At 40.7% G+C, this 22,125-nt stretch overlaps 1 protein-coding gene across 1 annotated transcript in view; it reads left to right on the top strand.

Moving 5' to 3' along the window:
* The window catches only part of LOC139710905 (uncharacterized), a 54,054-nt gene that overhangs the window by 19,284 nt on the left and 12,645 nt on the right, over positions 1 to 22,125 (top strand). Inside the window, exons 3-12 of the mRNA XM_071622826.1 lie at positions 10,271 to 12,990; positions 13,450 to 13,549; positions 13,947 to 14,123; positions 14,632 to 14,949; positions 15,875 to 15,928; positions 17,025 to 17,093; positions 18,335 to 18,499; positions 19,276 to 19,503; positions 20,457 to 20,539; positions 21,656 to 21,760. Coding sequence (XP_071478927.1) covers positions 10,271 to 12,990; positions 13,450 to 13,549; positions 13,947 to 14,123; positions 14,632 to 14,949; positions 15,875 to 15,928; positions 17,025 to 17,093; positions 18,335 to 18,499; positions 19,276 to 19,503; positions 20,457 to 20,539; positions 21,656 to 21,760 — 4,019 coding nt within the window. The remainder of the gene's footprint in view (positions 1 to 10,270; positions 12,991 to 13,449; positions 13,550 to 13,946; positions 14,124 to 14,631; positions 14,950 to 15,874; positions 15,929 to 17,024; positions 17,094 to 18,334; positions 18,500 to 19,275; positions 19,504 to 20,456; positions 20,540 to 21,655; positions 21,761 to 22,125) is intronic.

Genomic DNA, 22,125 nt, shown 5'->3' with positions numbered 1-22,125 from the left:
TATGCAGTGCAGCTGCTCTCCGTCCGCAGTTCCTTCTTCAATTTCCTGCGTTCCTGTCGCAAGTGGCACGGTGCTCAAATGACATTTTGGCAGAAAGGCTTGCAGAATTCCGTGGGATACAACCTCTGTACCCCACGATTTTTTGTGAGTCTGTGACACAACTCCCATAGCTACAATGTGTCCTAGATTTTTATCATGGGTAGACCTTCTGACATGACATATTGTATGGTCGATGTGAAGGGCTATACATGTTCACATTCTTTTAGCGTTCACAGTAAGATTTACTCGAAGAACATGTATAGTTGGTCAACTATACTGTATAGTAATTAGTAGAAAACTTCAAGACCATGTAGAGGTTTGGATATCCTGGCTGCTATAAAGGGGTAGAAATACATTGTAATGTAAGTTAGCCTGCTTTCTTCGCCATGGCCATGACACTGAGTCAAGCCTACCACAGATCATGCGTGTCCACATAGTACTCAAATGTGGTACAAGGGTATTCACAATGTCGATAATATGTTGAATGATTGGAATACCTTGTATCTCTGGTTCACGACATTGTCCCTGTCTTATTTACCCAACTTTCAAACTGAGAATAATCAATAAGATGGCTTTAATTTTGTTCATGTTAATAAAGGTACTGTTTACCATTGGGAGCAGTGATATAAAAATGTTGGAGTTATCACATTTGATGCATATGTGTAGGTCAGTTGTATCACAAAACATCCTACCATATAGAAATTTTGCAATAAAGGCAAAATGTAAGGAGATATCCCTATTTTTCTCAATAAACCATAACTGTAGATGATTTATTCTAGGAACAATTTTTCTGTTGCTCACATTTTGTATATTTAACAATACTTAACATCGTTGTTTCTATCCCTAACACACATTCAAGAACTATTTTGAAGCACAAAAGCTGGGTTTCCATTTCATAATATGCAAATAGTAAATAGTGCCTTTAAAGGACAAGTTCACCTTCATAGACATAAGGATTGAGAGAATGTAGCAAATAGCAGAACACATCATTGAAAGTTTGAGGAAAATCGGACAATCCGTTCGAAAGTTATGAATTTTTGAAGTTTTTGTGCAGTAACCGCTGGATGAGAAGACTACTGCAGTGTGTGAATAACTTAGATGTCACATGCGTACAACAATATAGGAAAATATAAAGAGAATTTCACAAAATTTCATCTTATGAAAAAAGTTCACATTCCCGCGACTCGTTACCGACAAATGTTATGGGCAATATTATTCCCCCTGCCTTTAGAAAGAGCCAAGTCAAGTGCTCTTTTATTATGTGAAAAAAAGTGAAAATATGTTGAATTTTCTTTATATTTTCTTTATACTGATGTACGCATATGACTCACAAGCTGTAGTAGTCTCCTCATCCAGCGGTTCCAACACAAAAATTTAAAAAATTCATAACTTTTGCATCGATTGTCCAATTTTCCTCAAACTTTCACTGATGTGTTCTACTAACATTGTTGCATTTTCTCAATCCTTATGTTTATGAAGGTGAACTTGTCCTTTAAGGACCACTTTGAATTGAAAGGAAAATTAAAGTTTTACAAGTTATACTCATGATTAAAAGGCTGCTGATTCTTAACTTTGATATCCAAATATATTTTAACATAAAGCCTGCATCATTAAAGGGTCAAGTTTTATCTGAAACTTTACCTTCATAGGGTTTAAAGGTACATAATTGTAAAACATCCTACATGTGGTGTCTTTTTGTTCCTTTTTTTCCACTTTATGGGACTTTCCCTCTCTTGCATCCAGTGGTACAGTTTACATGTACACGAGTACACTGTCTATATTGTAGCATAGTGAAAGTCAGAATGTGTCTTTGCTCTCTGACGGGTCACATGATAATCAAATTACTTTGAGGTCTTGTGCTGTTTGAATTATGATACATGAATGCCTCCTGTCCATTTTTTGTTCCATTTCCTGCACTTTCTGGCATTATCTTCCTGCTTTTGCCAAGAGGGAACATGTCAACATTTCCTTGAATTGTCCTTGGCTGGCTTTGTTCATAATACAAATAATAATGTTAGAGGTACACAATAATGCCACTTTACAGTACATATGTACATCCCACCAGTATGTGGTCACACATTTTAGAAAAGAAAAAGGAAAAGTATGCATTCAATGGTCTGAACCTGGTAGATTAATTTGTGCACCCACTTGCAAATGTAGAAGGGTTCCCATGACAACATCAGATATTCTCTTATACTACAGTGTCACTTTAGCTATCCTAGGCTCCAGCAACAATTATTTATGGTGATACAGAGTACTCAGTAGCAGTGACTCACATTTCACGGGGAGCAGAAATTCACTACCCAGCAGTCTTATTAAAATTTGCATCTAATTGACATCATTGTTTTTTTTTTCTTCTTCAAATTGCACTGTAACAGATGAATTAGAGTATTGATACCATGAATTCATGTACACATGTGTATTGAGCATAACAATCAATGTTGTGTTTTTGAAAAGGCCACAGGGAAATGTCTCAAGAGGATACAGACATTGGTAGAACTTCTTTTGTGCTGTATTTATAAAATGTGCATAGATTTGAATGCATTGCGATAATGGTTTTAATCTGGCCAGACATTAAACCACTCTCATACATGTACATGTGCACTACCAGTGTATGCATGTTTTTTGTTAAAACCAAGGCGCAAGGCCACTATCCTACTGTACATGTGTGAGAGCGATACTTGGTTGGCTTCTTTTCATTGTCACCCTATAAATGCAGTATGCATAACATTGGATGTAGACAGGGGCACATCAGTAGCAGCCACTACCAGATATTCAGTTGATACAATGTGTTTGTTTTCAAGACATATGACCATTAGGCCCTACCTTGTCATTAGAAGGAAGAAAAAGGCAATTAAACTGCCATTGACAAATACCCTACATGTAGTCAAGCCAGGGTTTTGCTTTCCGTGTTGTGGATATTCTGAGGTGATTTGACCAACAGTCTGTACCCCCAGCCAGAGATTATTTCTGTGCTGTACACAGTACACATATCACATGACTTCAGAGATGGCAATAAAGGCTTCAGTTTTGATATGTGAATTTACAGATCTCTCTTAAAACTCAGACAAAAGAGCAAAGTGTGCCAGACTGAACACATTGTTCTGTGACAGATCTACAATGTATAGTTTGTATTGTATGTGTACATACAATGTAAAATTGTACTTCAGCTACCCTGAGAGTGAACATTCCTTTCTGTGTGCTATTAAAGATATCTCCCATGTTATCTTGCAGGTGACCCAATTTGTAGAAGGTTTTGTTTTAGACTGTAGGGCCTGCATAGAATACACAGGACAGGGTCAGGGTCTACATGTACAATGTGTAAATCAATAATATGCGTAGGTGGACAGTAAACGGTAGCTTGTGTAATGAGATGCAACTGGTATTGCACAACCTTAAATGAATTTATGCTGATGAAAAATGGTATTATGCCATTTTGTGGCATATAGTTTGTAGAGAAGTAAAATGCAGGGTTTTGCTTAAAGTACAACTGTACCTGGTATGCTGTTATGTGATATGTTTTCAATGGGGCAGCCGCATTGTCAACATCATGTGAGTGAATGTATGATATTTTCTGTGAAATTTTGTCATGGCTTGTCTCAACCCGCATAATTTAGACTAGATCCCACGTTGGAGGACTTCCCCCTCACACGCATTGTGCTTGGCAGATTGCGAGGGCTTTAAAAGCAAATCCAAGATTTACTGATATTTGCATCATGATAGTTCACATATTTTTGTCATTTTTGTATCTAAACACAATCTTATTTTAAGAAAACATATTTTGCGTCATGTTGCAAAAATTTACTTATGAAACCGTTAATTTCAGGTATGTGCAAAAGGGACTGAAACTGTCATACTAACCCAGTCAACTTCCAATGTACGTGTACCGATGTAGATGGGAAACAAACATCTGCAAATCAGGCTAGTTGCTAGCAAAGACTTTGATCTACATGTACAATGTATTCTGCACAAATCTTGCACAAATCGTTTCCTGTTCTGGTTGAAGGGATTCGTTGAAACCAGGACAGAAATTTAGTTGTGTGATCAAACTAGTCTGGTCTTCGTCTTTCTTCTTTGCTGTCTTTTTGTCAAAGTGTGATTTTAAAAGCAATATTTGATGATATAAAATGAATCTGACTACTTCATCATGTGGTACTGAAAAACCTGCCGGCATCCAACGGGAAGTTGATTAGCTGACACTTCCCTTTAAAGTAAGGACCCATCTCACAACACACTGTTCTCCAGTGTGCTCTGTACTTTGGATGACTCATTCCCCGTGCGATGACACTGACATGACTGCAAAGTGTGTGTAATATTCCAAATGTCATTATTGCCGCAATGTGTCTGTCCCCGCGAGCCAGTTATGAGCCCTGCGGTGCGTGTAGACGAGATGACTCTAGCAGAACCCACGGGATCGGTGATCCCCTCAAAACCATATGGTAAGCCTGTTAGGGTCTCACCGAACATTTCACGGCCTCGCTCCGAATATATCAAGTTCATCTAATATATGCCATTGATGCCAGTGATTTGTATCCTGCAGTGTACATATTGTATGTAGGTGGCGACATTCATGTGAAATGCAGTGATCGTAAGTTTGAATAGCCATTCCCATTAGATTGATAGTCCATTACTTTAGTATCAATCTTGTCAACTACTTTGATGGATGCATGTCATCATGATTATACATGTATATTGCATTCGACTTGCATTGTACAATGTTGAAACACAACAAACTTTTTTCCAATCACACATTGTGATTTGTAATATAACACCTAGATGTGGAGTTGAGTAGGCACAGCCATCTGAAGTTTGCTGATATTTTATGGAGGCAATCTTCAATTCTAAAATCTAATTTTACTCTTCTGTTACGTTGCAGTTTGAGATGTGATGCACTCAATTTAAGAGTCATTGCTGGCCGTTCTAAAGCTACATGTATCAAAGTGGCTTTTATTTCCATAGTGATATGATTGATTCATCTATGAAACTACAATACTGACAGCGGTTTCAGGATTCTGAAGTTCACTTTATTATGAAAGGCGCTGATATCTTGCTGCCAAATTTTATCCAGGAAATGTTACTTCCCAAAGTGTACTTTATCTAGGACAGTCTTGTTGTGTACAAAGTACATTCGTGGATTTAGCAGGGCCTTGCAACAAAATATGAAGAGCATATAATTTGATGGTGCAACAAAAATGCACTTTGATGTACATGAGGTACAGTATGAAAGGAAACCAAAACCCAAAGAGAAATGTGGATTGAGTGAAAGCAGCAACATTAGTAGAACACATAGACAGTAAAAGTTTGAGGAAAATCGGACAATTGATGCAAAAGTTATGAATTTTCAAAGTTTTGGTATTGGAACTGCTGGATGAGGAGACTACTAGAGTTCATGACGTCATGTGTGGACGAGAAATAGGAATTTTACAAAAATTCATTTTTCATGACAATTGTACATTCCATCAACTTGATACTGACAAATGTTAGTGGTAGAAATTATTCTCTCTGCTTTCTGAAATCGGTTAGTCAAGTGCTCTTTCATTATGCTAGAAAAGTGAGAGCATGTTGAATTTTCTTTGTATTTTCTTTATAATTGTTATCAGCACATGATGTCATAAACTCATGTAGTCTCCTCATCCAGCATTTCCAACACCAAAACTTTAAAAATTCATAAGTTTTGCATTGAATGTCATATTTTCCTCTAACTTTCGCTGATCGTGTGTTCTACTTTAATGTTGCTGCTTTCACTCAATCCACATTTCTCTGTGGGTTTTGGTTTCCTTTAACAACGCAAACAACTCAAAAGACAACAGCATGTTACTCACTTGTCGGTGATGTTCAGCATTTAGATGATCCAAATTGTTCATAAGAAATGTACACTGACTGCCTAAAGACGACAATGCCATCACTTTGCAATATCTTCAAGCTTTCTTGGTCATTGCATCAGACGTTATATACTGCTGAAACTTGTCTGCAGCTATTCGAGACAATGTGTGATCGTTTGAAGAAGGAGGGCAATTAGTTTAATAGCACAAATATACAGCTTGACTTTGTAAACATAATGCACATCTTACATGCATACATTTTTAAAATGAATTAATGCCAGCACTCATGATGTAATTAAGTGATATGGTAGCATCTCATCGTACACATAATCATGGGACTTTGCAATCTATCATGATGGCTATCACATCGAATCTGTATGCAGTGACCACCTGTTTATAACAACCCCCTTTTCGTGTTTCTCTTGAGCAGTCATTAAAGACAGGTTTGATACAGCTTGTACATATGGAGAGAGAAGGCGTACTTGCCAACATTTTGAAATCCTGAAGAGGTAGATTTTGTGAGGGAGTGAAGCGACCAAGCCCGAGCGAGGGGGGGGGGGGGGGGGAGAGGGTGTGGGAGGGGGGTGTCCCCCTCCCACGGTGTGGACTTTTTTTGTTTTTCAATATCAAAATATGAGATTTGGTGCATGCTTTTTACCCTTTTTAAAGGGTTCTTGGTATTGATAAAAAAACATATAATCCATGTAAATCTATGAACTATTTTGTAGACTATATGCATATAAGAATAAAATCAGACATATTGGTAAATAATTTTTGTAGGCTAAGCATATGTGAAAAAGTAATCAAACATATTGGCAAATATATTATCCCCTTTAAATAGTGTACTTTCTATTGTGGAGCTAGTTTGATGAATATTAAGACATAATGTTGCCCTCACCAAATCTAAATTAATGAGCAGATGACCTGGCTGTGAGATTCCTGTACGTGGCAGATTTTGCTCTCTTCTGCAGTGTTTGGGAGGGTTTCCATTCGTAGCATTCACTCTTGCAGAACGTGAGCTACCAAAACATTACTATTACGCGTGGTTCTAGCTACACGTACACGTGCACAGTAAGTCTTGCACGCACGTAGATATGATAGAGACTAGTGCGCCACTGCAGTGTGCATACATGTGTGCATATTAGAAGGCTGAATACGGCGTTTTTGAGGAACGAGTTCCTTGAAATTATTATTAGTATTCTAATTACTAGCTTATTTTAGGGAATCAACGCACAATGAAGGGAAAATATGACTTCCATTTCATTTTATGGTAGGTTTGCTACAAAATCGGTAGATCTGAAGAGAAAATCGGTAGCCGGTCAAAACCTCTAAAAAGCGGTAGTCTACCGCCCAAAGCGGTAGAGTTGGCAAGTATGAGAAGGGGACTCCAAATAACTCAGCTGTACAATCATTGAAGGATTTTTAAGTGGACTTTGTACTGTTTGTTTGAAATATAGGTCCACTTTTAGGTCAAATACTCTTCCAATGATTCAGCTTGTCCTATCGTCAAGGCTCAATATGGAAATGACGGTATCATCATGATTTGTATCACTGCAGGTGTATGACAGAGTATTGCTCCTCCAAATGTTTGGATTGTGATGTAATTGTGCCGATAGGCTGGTACAAATATGTACCGACTACCATGTGATTCTCGTAGCTTTGTTTTCAGTCGCCAAAATTTCATCAGACCTGGTGTGAAATGCATCTACAGTGTAGATGTGATACAGTGTGTATGATGTGTGTGATTGTGCATGCCTGTACAGTTTTTTTAGCCTGCATTGGTTATACATGTACATGCAAGGTCACATACACCATTATAATATGTACCAATAGTGTTAATGGCTCTCTGGTCTGTAGCTGCTTGGAATGAGTGTACATACACTTTTCCTCGACAGCATGTACACGTTTTGCACATGTAGTATAATACATATTTCCCACAGCTGATGATAATGAGGCACGATTACAATGTATGAATGCTAGTGCCCAGGAATTCAGGTTACAAAGTTGCATTGTCCTATTTTAAAAAAAAAAGAAAATGTTCTTGCACAGGGCAGTATGAAAAAAATAAATCTAAGGTACAAATTGCAGTGTTCTTAAGGAAAGCAGTGAAAAGGAAGTGTCAGAGTGGTATTCAGTGCGTACTGTATATTGTACAAACCTTTAAAAAAATACCAATGAATTTGGATTGTTCCTTCAACATTTAAACTGGATTACATAATGCTCTCTACAAATTCAATTAATCAGAAAAGTTAATCATCTGCATGTAGTCCATCTCTTTATAGTAATCAAATGTACCATAAAGAGGCTCCATCTGAAATTATGGATTGCGAGGTGGCAGGGAGAGTGTGATTGTCTTTGGGATGCAAGCTTTCGAGGTGGCAGGAATACATCGTACATACCACTATTTTCTGAAGGATGCAGCCCCAAAGAAACCAGTGCAGTTTCTGTGGCCAAGGAATCCATAGATTTACTATTTCAGCTCAAAACAGTGTGATATCATAGCTTTGTTTTATATTCATCCAGCGAATCTAAAGGAAGACTTGTAAAATTGTTGGAATAAAAAAATAAAAATGTTTACGCATTGCACTACAAATGATCAGTGTACCACAGTGAACATGATTTACACAGGTGTCTCTGAGGTACACTGTAGGTATTGATATCACTTTACACAAGCTACTGATGAAAACACAAAAACATTGATTGATCGCATGCACTAATATGTACAACAACATTCAGGGTGTTGCATTATACAACATGTATCATTCATGTTTTCATGGTATAGAACATTTTTCTCCAAACTGCTGGCATGTATTAAATTTTCAACATCAACATTATAGGAATGTTATCTGTGGTCACATAATGCTGTGTAGACCAATCACTAAAAAGGATCTATTTGAGAGATGTATTATTACCTCCTGCCTGATAGATATAGGAACCGAGTAAGTCTACAATTAGAACAGTGTTTATGGGAATATAAGGCTTTCATAGGAATGGAATTTAGGCATTTTAGACAGAATGTATCACATTTTCCACTCTATACATGAAGACATTTTTTACATTGGGCTTGTACATCATTGTGCAACATGGCTTTAAATGTGTACGGCAAGGTCAGGGATAACGAGGGATACGCTTGCCAAACGAAAAGCAGTGATTGAATAATGGAACCAAAGTGCAATGCCTAAATCAAATCTGCATGGGTGAGGCGCATTGAATGCCAACTTCACATGGAGCATCAAACCTGGTTCCCCCTTCGTAGCAGGTCCCTTCCCTTGCTTATCTGTCCTTACCAGGTGACCTAAGATGCACTTTGTCCTCCTAGATGATGTGGAGGGCATAGTTTTATCTGGGCATGGGATTTAAAAGAATGTCAAGAAGTCCAGTCCAAACCAACATAGCAGAAGAAAAAAAAACATTGTGCCTTCATTCACCCCCTCTTGTTTTGATAGCACATTTGTTCAAATTGTGTAGTTTCCTTATTAAAGAATTGGTGTGAACTTTGCCATTGAATGAATAATGTACAGTATACTCACACATATAAGCTTATATTTCAAAGTGAATTTCAGAGTAGCAATTCCCTGTCGACAGACTTGCTTGAGGAGCTTAGATTAGCAATACAGCTGTCGGTGTATTTTTCTGGCTCCATCTACTCATTTTCCTGTTTCTCCAGATCATGGCTTTGAGGTTCATAGTTTGTGCCAACTAATACTTCTTCTGAATGGGACATCCAGATTTGATCAGAAGTGAATTACATACCATTCGACCTTGCCCTGATTTAATGAAAAGTTTTCTGTCCATGTTCTTGCAGTGATTTTTTTTTCTTTTTTTTTTTTTGGGGGGGGGGGGTTAGTGAATGTCTGAATGCATGTTATTATAGATGAAAATTATATGTGAATGAATGTTTATTTTGTTGAGAATAATATGTAATTCATGTGTTTGTGTAGGAGTTTTGTTTGAGTTTGAACTACCCCTTCCCCCATATTAGATTTAAAAAAAAAATCATGCCAAGATCACCTCTGCATAATAGGGGATACAGATAAGGGGAAGCCAAATAGGAGAGGTCGGACTGTACATATTTGCATCACTTTTTGCCACTGTGTACATTCAATGGTTGGTTTAGAGTCAAAGGAGCAATACTGCTGACAAAGGTAGTGGAGAACCTGCAATTTGGGCTCTTATGTAACATTTGTCATTTTGTAGAACATGATTTTTAAGAAATTATTTTATTTTAATCACGCATATGTGTAGATGTTTTGAATCTGCAGGCATTGTAGATGATATGAGGTCAGTAAATGAGATTTCGTTTGTTGTAATGCTTTATAGAATGCACAGTGTAGTTTCTGAGAACCAAGTTGTTTCAGTATGCTGTGTGTATAAACAAAACATTCTCCATCATTTCTGTGTCCTTTCAGAATCATTCTATCCTGGTGAGGCCCAGCCAAACTGGAAGGCCATTCCTTCTCACCTCCAGGGGCCCAGCGCTCAGTGCAACATGTCCGGCGGTGGTAAACCGGACTTCAACCTGGAACGTCCGTCACCTCACGCCAATGGCCTCTCCGTGGAGGACATCCAGAGGGGAGGACTCACAAACGGGGCAGTAGATGGGGATCAGAGGTCCCAGTCTGATGCAGCATCCAGCTCAGGCAGCGAGCTCCTCATCGACCTGTCAGAAGCAGACTTTGCTCCCTCCGCAAAGCCCTCGCCTCTCCTCTCTGCCCTGCAGGAGAGTCTGGCCTCCCAGAGCAACCAGGAAGGGTCTGAACCAAAAAGTGATGCTCCCAATGATACGGGTGTGGTCAGTGACATTGCCTCTGATAGCAATTCCCAGCTGGATAAGCAAGACCTCACCACATACATGTCCAGTGGCTCAACCCGGTCAATGTCGATAAGTGATTTGCAGAGCATTGGGACCTCTTCCGTGACTGAGGAGCAGGGTTCACGCAGTGACCCACAGCCAGGGGTGGGAGAAGTCAGTGCGGTGGAGCAGACTCATGTTGTGACTTCAACAGAACAGAATTCCTTGCCGCATCTCTCGCACAGTGGCATGTCAAATGGCTTCATGGAGGGATCTACTGTGCAAGACAGCTCTCCTGTGGATACAACTGAAATAAACAGCAGTGACAGTAAACTATATATTGGGCATGAAACATCTAAAGAGCCCAGTAGTGAAACAACAAATCCACCACAGTTAGAAGAGAAAACATCTCAGGATTATAGTTCTTTAAACGGTGGTGAGAACAACAGCATTGATAAGAGCAGTAGCATTGAAACTGTATCCCAGGACACCAGGACCAACGTTAATACCAATGTGCAGAGTGAGGAAGAGCCTTTTACTGGGAAGGGTTCACCAGCAAGCAACTCGCTGAGCTCCAGCACGCCACCTGTTGACACAGAAATCATGCAGGAATACATGAGGCAGGGTGCCAGGCCAAAGCTGCCGGGCTACAGAACTCCAGAGCAAAGTCCTCTGAAAAACACTGTTGAGAAGGGCAAGGAGGCGCCCAGAGATGGGAACGCAAGGATGACCAAGGTTTCTGGCAAAGGGCCGGTGATTGGATTTGGAAATCTGCAGAATGTGACGGTGTCCCAGTCAGACCTGGACGAGTTGGATCGATTGGATTCAAAGCCTTTGGCATGTGATGTGTCAGGGGATAGTGTACCACGCCCTGCCACAAATGCTCCGTATGGATCACCAAGCACCAGTATTGGTCCCGTTCATCCCAATGTGAACACCACAGCAGGAAGCCAACAAATGGGGACATCTGATAATGGTGTCATGCCGCAAAACACAGCTCCTGATAGTCTCAGGAACAATTCCCAAATTCCAAGTTCTGTCAATACTCAACCCACTTCTGGTCTAGTGCCTGTAAATACAGGTGTTGGACCACAAAGTAGTTCTCTGCTAGTTCCAAATGAGCAGGAAACCATTGATGATAGAGTTAGTCCACTGTCAAAAATTCTCAATCGCCAGTATGAGATGGACATTCATTCACATGGTCCAAAAGTAGGCAGCAATGAGCTTTCCAGCATGGATCCATTCTATGGGGGAAAACAGTTTGAGTCATCCACGGAAGAGGAGAGACCCTCAGAGAGTGTGGATAAACTTTCGGAAATGCCATCAACTATGCAAGTACTGCAGGAGCCCTTGGTCAGTCAAAATGTGCAACCTGAAGTTACTGTGAGTAGGGACAGTGTGACTCTCCCTGAGAGTGATACAATGGGCTTTGCCATTGACGCACAGACAGAAAGTGTCCATCCGCAAAGTTCTCTTGGAACTCCTGTGAACCACTTGGAGCAGATTCATCAGCAGGCTCTCCCAGAGAATGTTGGCAATCAGCAGTATAGTCAACAGGGTAGCGCTCTGGAGACCACGTTGGCAATGCAACATCCGCAAGGCCAGTATGGCGAGGCCCTCACGAACAATGCTGCCAGTTCCCAAGAAGTCAGGACAAATGATTCCCTGCAAGATCTCGCCCCAGTCCAAAGCCTAGCTCTCCCTGCTGGGGCACCCCCACAACTCTCAACAGCCCAACCCATTCAGCCAGGGATGGTGCCAGAGATGGGCATCGATGCCCAGCTTGCGGACCAGAGTCAGGAGCTTCCTCCAGATCCTCCCACCTACCAACAAGTGGAGCAGGCAACAACCAGGGAGCATCCCATAGTGTCACGGCAGGGGCTTACCCTGAACTTTGATCACACCAACCATGAGCAGGTGAATGGATACGGCCCCTCCTTAACCGACACTCCTCAAGATTACGTGTACGGAGGAAGCGAATCCTCCCATTTCACTACCCCGCCCAATGTCGCTCTGACTCCGGACTTTGCTCTTCCGGCAGATGGACCGAACGGTGTCACCGAGGCATCCCATGGCATGGTGCCCGGTGACAGTGAGATCGTGGTGGAGAATGGTGGTGCTTCCATTCCCGAGGGCATCGACCCCATGATCGCTGAGAACAATGCCCTCAATGCCCAACACATGCTGCCGGAGCAGGATGGAGAGGGGGGAAATGTGGCCGTGCCCGGGGAGGTTGCACCAATCTGGATTCCTGACTCGGAGGCACCCACCTGTATGAAGTGTGGCGTCAAGTTCACATTTAGAAAGCGAAGGCATCACTGCCGTGCCTGTGGGAAGGTATGGACGTACCCCCCTGCTCTACCCCACCCCTCCCCCAGTTCTTGCAAAAAATTATGAAAATATAGGTCCCTATTCTCTTTGAATAGACAAAACACTTACATCAGCAGCCATCTTTGGCTAACATATTCCTTTTTGGTCATATTGAAAGTTTCTATATCTGCCACTGTAAATATTCATCTTGTATTATCAGTGCTTAATATATATTCATTCGATCAAAATATGCATAATTGCTGTGGACAGATATACTAGTGTTCTGCATTATAATATGCATTTAAGAAAGTGCTGGTTTTAAACCCATGAAGCATTGACCACACAGACCATTTTTTTACTTTCCAACCTGAAACTCTGATGGTTCTAACTATTAAACCATGTCATGCCTACTTATTGTAGTAATATTATATGTGATCAGAATGGCATTCAAATACAAAAGCCATCTTTGTTCCATCTCATCATCAGGTGTTCTGTTCCAAGTGCTGCAATGTGAGAATCAGGCTGAAGTACATGGACAGCAAGGAGGCCAGAGTGTGTGTCAACTGCCTCAATGCAATACTCACAGGCACGTATGATAACCAGGACCGGTATTCAGTAACGTTCATAAGACAGTTTGAGAGAGATACAGAAACTTTAATCTCTTATAGTGTGTTGCCAATTTAAGGAGCAGTTAAAAAGTTAACAATGAAGAAGCTTTTAGAATCGTACAACCAAAATAAAATATTGTATACAAATGTTTTTGTACGTCCCCCCTTTTAACAGCTCAAGCTGCACTGCTCATAAGCCCTCTTGTACAAATATGCATGATAGAAACTGCTGAATTATCAGGATTTATGTTTCAAGTTGTGATGTATCATTCAGAATTCAAGTATAACACATCATAACCGATCATGAGAAACTTCACTAGGTGTTGATGCTTATTTCATGTCTTTGTCTTTTTGTTCTCTCCATGCTCCATCCAGCTGAGGCACTAGAGCGAGTGAGAAGGCAAGGTGGCAACACGTCACTGGAGAACAGCCCGGCTGGTTCACCGGCCCACCAGCCGGCCGTCGGCCAGGCAGCCCAGTCCGAGGCAGGCCCGGCTCAGGACGGCTCCATCCAAAGGAGCAAGTCGGTTCTCAGGAGACCCATGTCAGAGGGTGAGGAAAGACCTAACACTGGGAACGGTGCATAGCCACATCTCAATGTCACAAACTGATGCAAGTGCGCATGCTTTTGTGTCGTACAGATCACCAAGAAGTGATCACCACTTAGTTGAGATAGCAGCATATTTGGAAATTCTAATACTGCAATTACAAATTTACTGACCACATTATGCTGAGGCATGCATTGCTTTGCTGTTTTTTTTTTTTTTGTTTCTTTTCATTCCATGTTATTTTTTTTTGGGGGGGGATTGTATGAAAACACTAAGAATAGACACAGTGGTACAATATCTTGCGTAAAATAAGAGAATGAAGGCTAACCTTTCTTTCAGCAAGTGTCAGGAAGTAATAACAATTCAGATTTTGAGAAGTCATGGAGGAAAAAAACAAATTGGCAAGAAAGAGTGGCATACCATAAGTGGCATGCCACTGACGAAAGGAAAATGTAATTGGGATTACTGAACAAGGGCAGGAAGTTATATTACCTACCTTCTTCTTTCCCCAGGCTCCAGACCAAAGGAGACGAGAAATGTTCATTTTTCAGATGGCACTGCCCCTGGTATGGACTCCGGCCAGTCGCCAGTGGAAGGGGAGGATGGTGGAGAGACCCCGGCAGTGTCAGGTGTGGGGGAGGGCGGTGTGACAGTCGCGCCCGTCGAGCCCCCCTCCCAGTCCCAGGCCATCCCAACCTCGATCCGTGGCATCCCGGAACTGCAGGGCGGCAACCGGAGGCGGCTGCAGCGACAGGGCTGGCACAAGAGCCTCATACCAGAGGACGAGAGCAGGCTGCCCCCAGTCATCCTCACCACGGAGGTGAAAGGAGGTCGGTGCCCATCTCTGATTATCTTATATAATGATGATAATGATAATAGTAATAATGATAGCAATAATAATGATGAGGATAAAAATGCCAATAATGAGGTCTTTATCCAGGGTAGCCTCTTCAGTGTTGCCACTGCTCTAACAGAGGGCCCTGCCTGGAGTATACCCTAGCGTTGCCAGGTACCCATTTATATAACAGTGGTGCAGGGAGTGCACTGGCTGTCGAGTGGGGGCTTGGTAGTCCAGTGGATAAGATGCCTGTCTTGTAGTCAGGAGATCATTGGTTTGAGTAAAACCCTAGTATGTATGCCCATGAGTTTTTATCATGTCTTCTTCTAAAACACTGAATAATTGGTGCTTATTTATGTCAATGAAGGGCCAATTGTCAATCAGTTGCAAGAGGGAAACCCTCATATAAAGAACTTGCATACGACAAGGTACCGCTTTTACCAAAATGACTTCACAGGTCCAGATTTTCCATTTCTGTACTGAGAGTTCATTTATGAGGTACTGGTTATAGCAAGGTCAAGTCAGTGGCCCCTGCAACCTTACTGCAAATGGGGTTTCCATGTATCAAGGTTTTAAAGCAGGTTGACAGTTAGTCATCAGGGTGAAAGGCAGGCCAGTGATGATATGTTTGATATCGAAATCATTATTGCATTACGTATTCCATGAGACCCAATGTGAAAAAGAATACTATCTGGGGATAGTATTCTGGAGTATGTATTCAGCATCATGAATGCCTTCATTAATACTTTAGAAGAAGAAATGGCAGTGTTTCCTTGATAGGTGTGCCTTTTTTGTCTGCTGAAATATAGACAGTCAAGTCATTTCTTATATGATACTGATACTGAACCGTCAGCTACATGTGAGTTGTTTTGTTTTTTTTTCCAATCTTGTGCTCTGTTTTCTTCCTTTTTGGGCAGAATTTTCCGTCGATGACAACCCAAGCATGGAAAAGATTCTGTCTGATCTTAAGAGTGAGTAGCTTCATGCAGAGTCTTGTGGACATTATGTCCTTGAAGGTTGTGTATTGATGGTGTCTGCTTTATAGCAGGCTAAAACAGGCAGAGAACTGAGGGATTCAATATTTTTCATAGATTACAATTTAGTGATGGTAGAGACAAAAACTGATTGGGGAAATATGTTTTCATTGGCATTATTTTTTACTTTTAATCATCTCACCGCATCAGTGAGGATAAGCCATGAAAAACACCTGCTGATAAAATTTGCTGTCCAACATAATAAAAAAAGAAAGAAGATATACAGTGCACAGTCATACCTATTTATAGCGGCCACCCAAGGGAGATGAAAAAGGTGGTTGTTACAATGTATAGACAGGTGGCCGCAGCTATACACAGGGTCTTCCTAATGGATTTTCTCTCCAAGAAATTGCTTTTAGTGGCCTTGTACAGCAGGTGGCTGCTATTATAGACAGGTGGCCGCTATGGCAGGTTTGACTGTATTAGATTTATTAACAGAAAAAAGATGGAACAAGTAAAATCTTTGAATTGTCTCCATGGGGAATGAGTTCATGAAATCTGTTGATATGTCTTCTATTTTTCATTTTCCTTCAATTGTCCTAAAGAAACATCAACGAAATTGTGTTTGATTACCCATATCTAATCCCACCTCATCTCAAATTAAAACTGGACCGTACTTGCCTAGACCCAAACCGTAATTCATTGTTATGCAATAATGCTTGTTGACACATTTTCATCACATTATGCTACATTTCTCTCGGTGATCTTGACCACATGAATGCGAAAGCGTCATGAAAAACAAACAAAAAAGCCATGAAATGACATTTGTAGTCCAATAGAGATGACTTGATTATGGCTGAAATTCAAGCTTTCCTTTCTCCTTTCTCCTACCTGCACAATGAATTCCTGCTTTCACCTCAAGTTTCTCTGTGTTGCGAGACTTGAATTTCAGGTCATTTTACTTTATATAGAAAACATTATCAAGATTCTGTTTTCTCACCATACATTTATTTTGGTATCAATGCATATTATCATACTGAAATGTGCTTTGTCCGATACTGTGGAGTCAAATTCTTGTCTTTTATTCACCCAGGTGAGAATCCAGATCCTGTTGTATTTGTGCTCAGCAAGAACCTGATGGTGGTGGTCCAGATAGTTGACTGTGAGTAAAAAGAAGCCGTCTTTAAAGGTGGCCTCACACTATGCGTTTTTTTCGATCGCAGTTCTTGCGATCTGTTGCAGTTGCCAGATCGCAATCATCGAGTCGCATAGTGTGAGCGCAACGACCGCAAGGCTTGCGAAATTCAGCCAGTCGCAAGGGTTCGCAGAGGCAACCGCAGACGATCGCAAGAGTTTGAACATGTTCAAAATTTGAGAGCAGCCGCAAGGAGGTCGCAAGGCTTGCAGACGCCTCCAAGTCGCGAGAAGTCGCATGCGGTCGAGAACCGCGTGCGACTTCTCGAAACCGCAAGCAGTCGCAAGAAAAAAACGCATAGTGTGAGGCCATCTTTAGCCATCCAATTCAAACTTTACTGGCTGACGTTTACCCCTTTCTATGACATGTCAGTTCATATGATGTACACCATTTACAAATGTTTGGTTTGCACTATAAAAAGATGTGTACAGTGTATGTATACATACTTTATGAGAGAGAAGCGAATAATTCCTACTTTAATTCAGAAAGTCACTCCAGTTTTTTAATTCATTTACATTGTAGCTGTTTGAGTATTCAAGATATTTCATCTCAAAAGTAATGCTGAGAAGTCAGATATCAATCGTCATTTCAAATTTGTGAAGGATACTTTTTTATATCAATCACTTAAACTTTGCCAAGAAATTGTTCCTGCTGCCTTATTTTGTGAAGTTTCAGAAAGTGTGACAAATACTGTCACAGTGATATTCACGAAATATCCCAAACTTATTTGATACTCAAGGTTTTTATCATCTGATATTGCAGGCATGGTGTCCATTTGTAGCTGCAGTGAGTAGTAGTAATACCCGACAGCAAGTCCATTCCTATGCACCAACGACTCTTGAAACTTTTGAAATGTGATGTCATCATCCGTTCGTGGGGTAAAATAAGAGTTAAGTCTCTCACAACCAGAATATCAAAGTGCCAGTGATGTGCAGGTGTGAGTTTCTTCAATTTGTCTCCCTCTACAAATGAAATTTGTTAAGATCGCAGCGCAACATGTTTGTTAATTTACAGATCAGCAGTTGTGATCTTCACAAATTTCATTTGCAGAGGGAGACAAATTGAAGAAACTCACCGGAACCTCCACCCCTCTGAATAATATCTTGCTGCCAATGAAGTTACTTGCACACGGATTACCAACAGTAGTGGTAGCATTAATCTTTCTGAATTGATGTCCATCCTTTGCTCTGTGCCGACGGTGCTTACAGTGAACTGCTGCGTCAACCGCACCTGCTGGTGCTTTAGCTCCAAAGGTCTGGCCACTGTCGGGCAGGACGAGGTGGTGGTCGTCCTGGAGTGTCTACCGGAGGAGAAGGACATCCCCCGAGACATCTTCTGCCACATGTACAGCCTGTATGAAGACGCCAAGAGGGGTGAGTCTTGTACCCCTTCTCTCTTCACGGTCAGACTTTGTGCACCCATTCCTTGTAGGTTGTTTGACCTTGGACTTCAGAAAATCTTATGCATTGCACACATACACTTGCTTCTCCGTCATGGGCATATCCTGATATTAGAATGTAATATCTTTATTAAAGGGAGAACATAATTCTCATATGCCTGCAAAACTGTTGATTTTTGCTCTCAAATTTACACTTATGTTTAAGAAATGCATGAAAGAACATCTTGATAACAAGATTTGAGTTGGGTAATGGTGAAAATGTAAAACATTAACCAGGTAGGTTTGCCGGACGTACTACAGTCTCAGAGCATGCCTGATTGTGGTTGCTACATATATATATATATATATTTTAAATTCATTATCAATAATCAACAAATCAGGCCACAGCAGTATCCACTCATCTTTAGTGCTGGAATGAATCACAGTGTGATTGTGAATGTCGATGTGATTGATAGGACACGATCGATCATAACATAACGTTCTACCCACCCACTGCCAAATGGGACTCTCGGTTTAGACCAGTTTACAAGGCATCTTAGTAATTACCTAGTGTATGGTAGGAAAAAAAAAGAATGTAGAAATTTTGTATAGAGTAATGTACACTAGTTGTGCTTTGGCCACACTACTAGTGATCTTATACATGTACAAATTGTATGTATTTGTGAATAAAAAGATGCCTGTAATGTTGGCTGTGAAATTCTGAAAAGCATCTAGCAAAGGAAGCATCTTTCTTGCATGATTCTTTCCTAGGCATCACGGTAACAGACATGAGCCACACCCTGTTTGCTGGAGGCAGTTTCCTTGGTAGCAGGGACCACGGGGGCTTCCTCTACATCCGCCCCACCTTCCAATGCCTGCAGAAGCTGATCCTGCCCGAGGCACCCTACCTGGTGGCCGTCCTCCTCCAGAAGTGGGAGACCCCCTGGGCCAAGGTCTTCCCCCTCAGGCTGCTCCTCAGGCTCGGCGCGGAGTTCAGATGTGAGTCATTTTTGGGGGAAAGCAGTTTGTTTAAGGAGTTTTGTATTGAGAATAAGCTCTCCAGTGATCAGTGTTTGTCTCTATTCAAACCTCTGCACAGATTTCAAATGTGAGGTTTTTTTTTGCTTTGAGACTGTATTCATCATTGATCAGCAAATGAACAAAGAAAGGTAAAAGAAATGTAGGTATAAGAAGGACAAAATTGCAAAGGAATGTTTGGCAATTTCCAATGATAACTATTAATAGACGATTTCCAAGTCTTTTTTCTGGGGGGGGGGGGGGGGGGAAGGGTTACATAATTATGCATTCTGTTTGAAAAATGCCATAAATTCAACAACAAATTATTTAACTTTATAGAGTGAAGGTGATTAAAGTACAGACATAAATTTATGGAAAGAATAAAAGAAAGAAAGAAAGAAAGAAAGAAAGAAAGAAAGAAAGAAAGAAAGAAAGAAAGATAGATAGATAGATAGATAGATAGATAGATAGATAGATAGATGAATATGTATATGAAGGGTTTTATGCCAGTGATAAACACCAGATAAGAGGGTATTTGTAGAAATGATTGTCATAAGGTATTTCTGTAAAGCAAATGAGGCAAAGCAAAAGGGGGTTTTGACTCTCCAATGTTATTGAGGATGGATGTTCCAGCATACTCTCAGTACATGCACTGTATTTTTAGGAGTGACAGCATTGATCATTACTATTTTTGCACAGATTTAATTTTCGTGAATTTCACAAATAACTATTGGGCAGCAAATTGAACAACACACGAAAATATTGCTGTCAGGATAGGCATTAGTGCACTGACGATAGCGTGATGTCAAATCATGAAAACATCGTACAAAAATGTCCACAACCTCCTCATTTTCAAAAATATCTGGATAGTATAGGTTGTTGAAATCAAAATATGTAAGTAGTTATGTTATTGCTGTTTATTCACTCCTGCACAGATTACCCGTGTCCACTGATGAGCGTGAGGTTTAGGAAGCCAGTGTTTGGCGAGATTGGCCACACCATTATGAACCTGCTTGCTGTAAGTAACAGGACCCACTGCAACCAGAGTGGGGCATTGACCAGGGGGGTGTTTCATGAAACTTTTTGTCGGTGATTTACACCGACAACTGTTAAAAGCTACTGAAATCCTTGCGTCTGATTGGCTGATAGCAAATTTGTTGGTGAAAACCTCCGACGAACTCGTTGATGAAACGCCCCCCAGAGCTGAATGATGTCGATTGTGAAATGGTTTGATGGAGCAGTCAACCCGTTGAAGATGAGTCCCGAGAATACTCGGGCAGGTGTCTATGGGAAATGCATGTTGTAGCAAAATCAGCCAGTCCTCAACATTTGAAGAATGCATGCAATCTAGATCAGTTACTCAATCTGCTTGTTCCCAATCAATTCAATAAAGTGCATTTTATTCGATTTGGGTGAGCCTGTAGTGTAGTATAAGGAAGTCTGGTTGTTTCATTATGGCACTGGTATGGCCATCAAAAGCTAAATAAATCAATCTACTCTTTACATGATTTTTTTTTAATGCCCAGTTTGACAGTTGGTACTTGAGTGAATTAAACGGATAAAAGAAAATTCTCATGTTTCTAATGTGCTCAGTGATTGCTTGGTTTTTTTTATGTTTTGTTTTTTATTATTATTCATGAAGAAATTGCTAGCCTATTTTGAAACTCTTCAGGATATTATTCTGGTAATTCAAATTCATGAAATTCTTCTGTCGAGGTGTTTTCATTGCAACTGATTGACAAATTGCCCTACATCGACGTAAATAAGCACTGAATTGATCAGTGTTTAGTAGTAGCCATGATAAAAAATCATGGGCGTACATACTCGAGCAGGATTCGAACCTACGACCTCAGGACGTAGGGTTGTAGGTTCGAAAACTGATATGAACCTTGAAATCTTTCAGGAAAACTGAAGAAGAGGGACGATTTTCAGTTCTTCTCCTTTCTTTCTGAGCTTTTTGAATGGAAGTAACTTCTCAACTTTACTCAGTGTTTTGTGCTCACCATGGTGCCAATTCAAGAAGGCTTGTGTGTATCGATAGTGAAGGAAGGTGCTGATTTAGATTATGTCATAGAAAAAGAAACATTCATGGATCATTATTTACTTTTCACATTCATTATCAGATTCCCCTCAGGACTTCAAGAATTACCAGTACAAGCTGCCGGTCATCAGAGGAGTGGTCATCCACATGCAGGACAGACAGACGGTCATCAAGTTTCCGCGAAATAGATACGATGAGGTGAGGCTATAATCTGTGGTATATGCTGCACCTGAACTGATCGATGGTTGCTCTCGATTGCAGTACAGCCTAGTCTCTTGGATTCAGCAGGAGGCTGACTGAAATATTGACATTTCGTAATATCCTGACCCCTCCTCCCCCTCCTCCTCCCCTCCCCCCCCCAAAAAAAAGAGGAAATAGAAAAGCCTTTGTGATGTGAGAATACTTCTTTTTGCTTCTTGTTAGAGATTTGTGTGATACACAAGAAACTCCTTGATTCTCTGCAGAATTCCCCGAGTTAGACTTGTAAATGTTGGCACCACCCTCTCAATGGCCAATCCCTTCATATTTCATTCACTCATTATTTTACTGTAAAATGAGAATGT

The sequence above is a fragment of the Diadema antillarum genome, unplaced genomic scaffold, assembly GCF_040938485.1.
Source record: "Diadema antillarum isolate AM-2024a unplaced genomic scaffold, OU_Dant_1.0 seq00001584_RagTag, whole genome shotgun sequence".
Taxonomy (NCBI): domain Eukaryota; kingdom Metazoa; phylum Echinodermata; class Echinoidea; order Diadematoida; family Diadematidae; genus Diadema; species Diadema antillarum.
The sequence above is the reverse complement of the archived record's forward strand: the minus strand, read 5'-3'. Positions and strand labels throughout refer to the sequence as shown.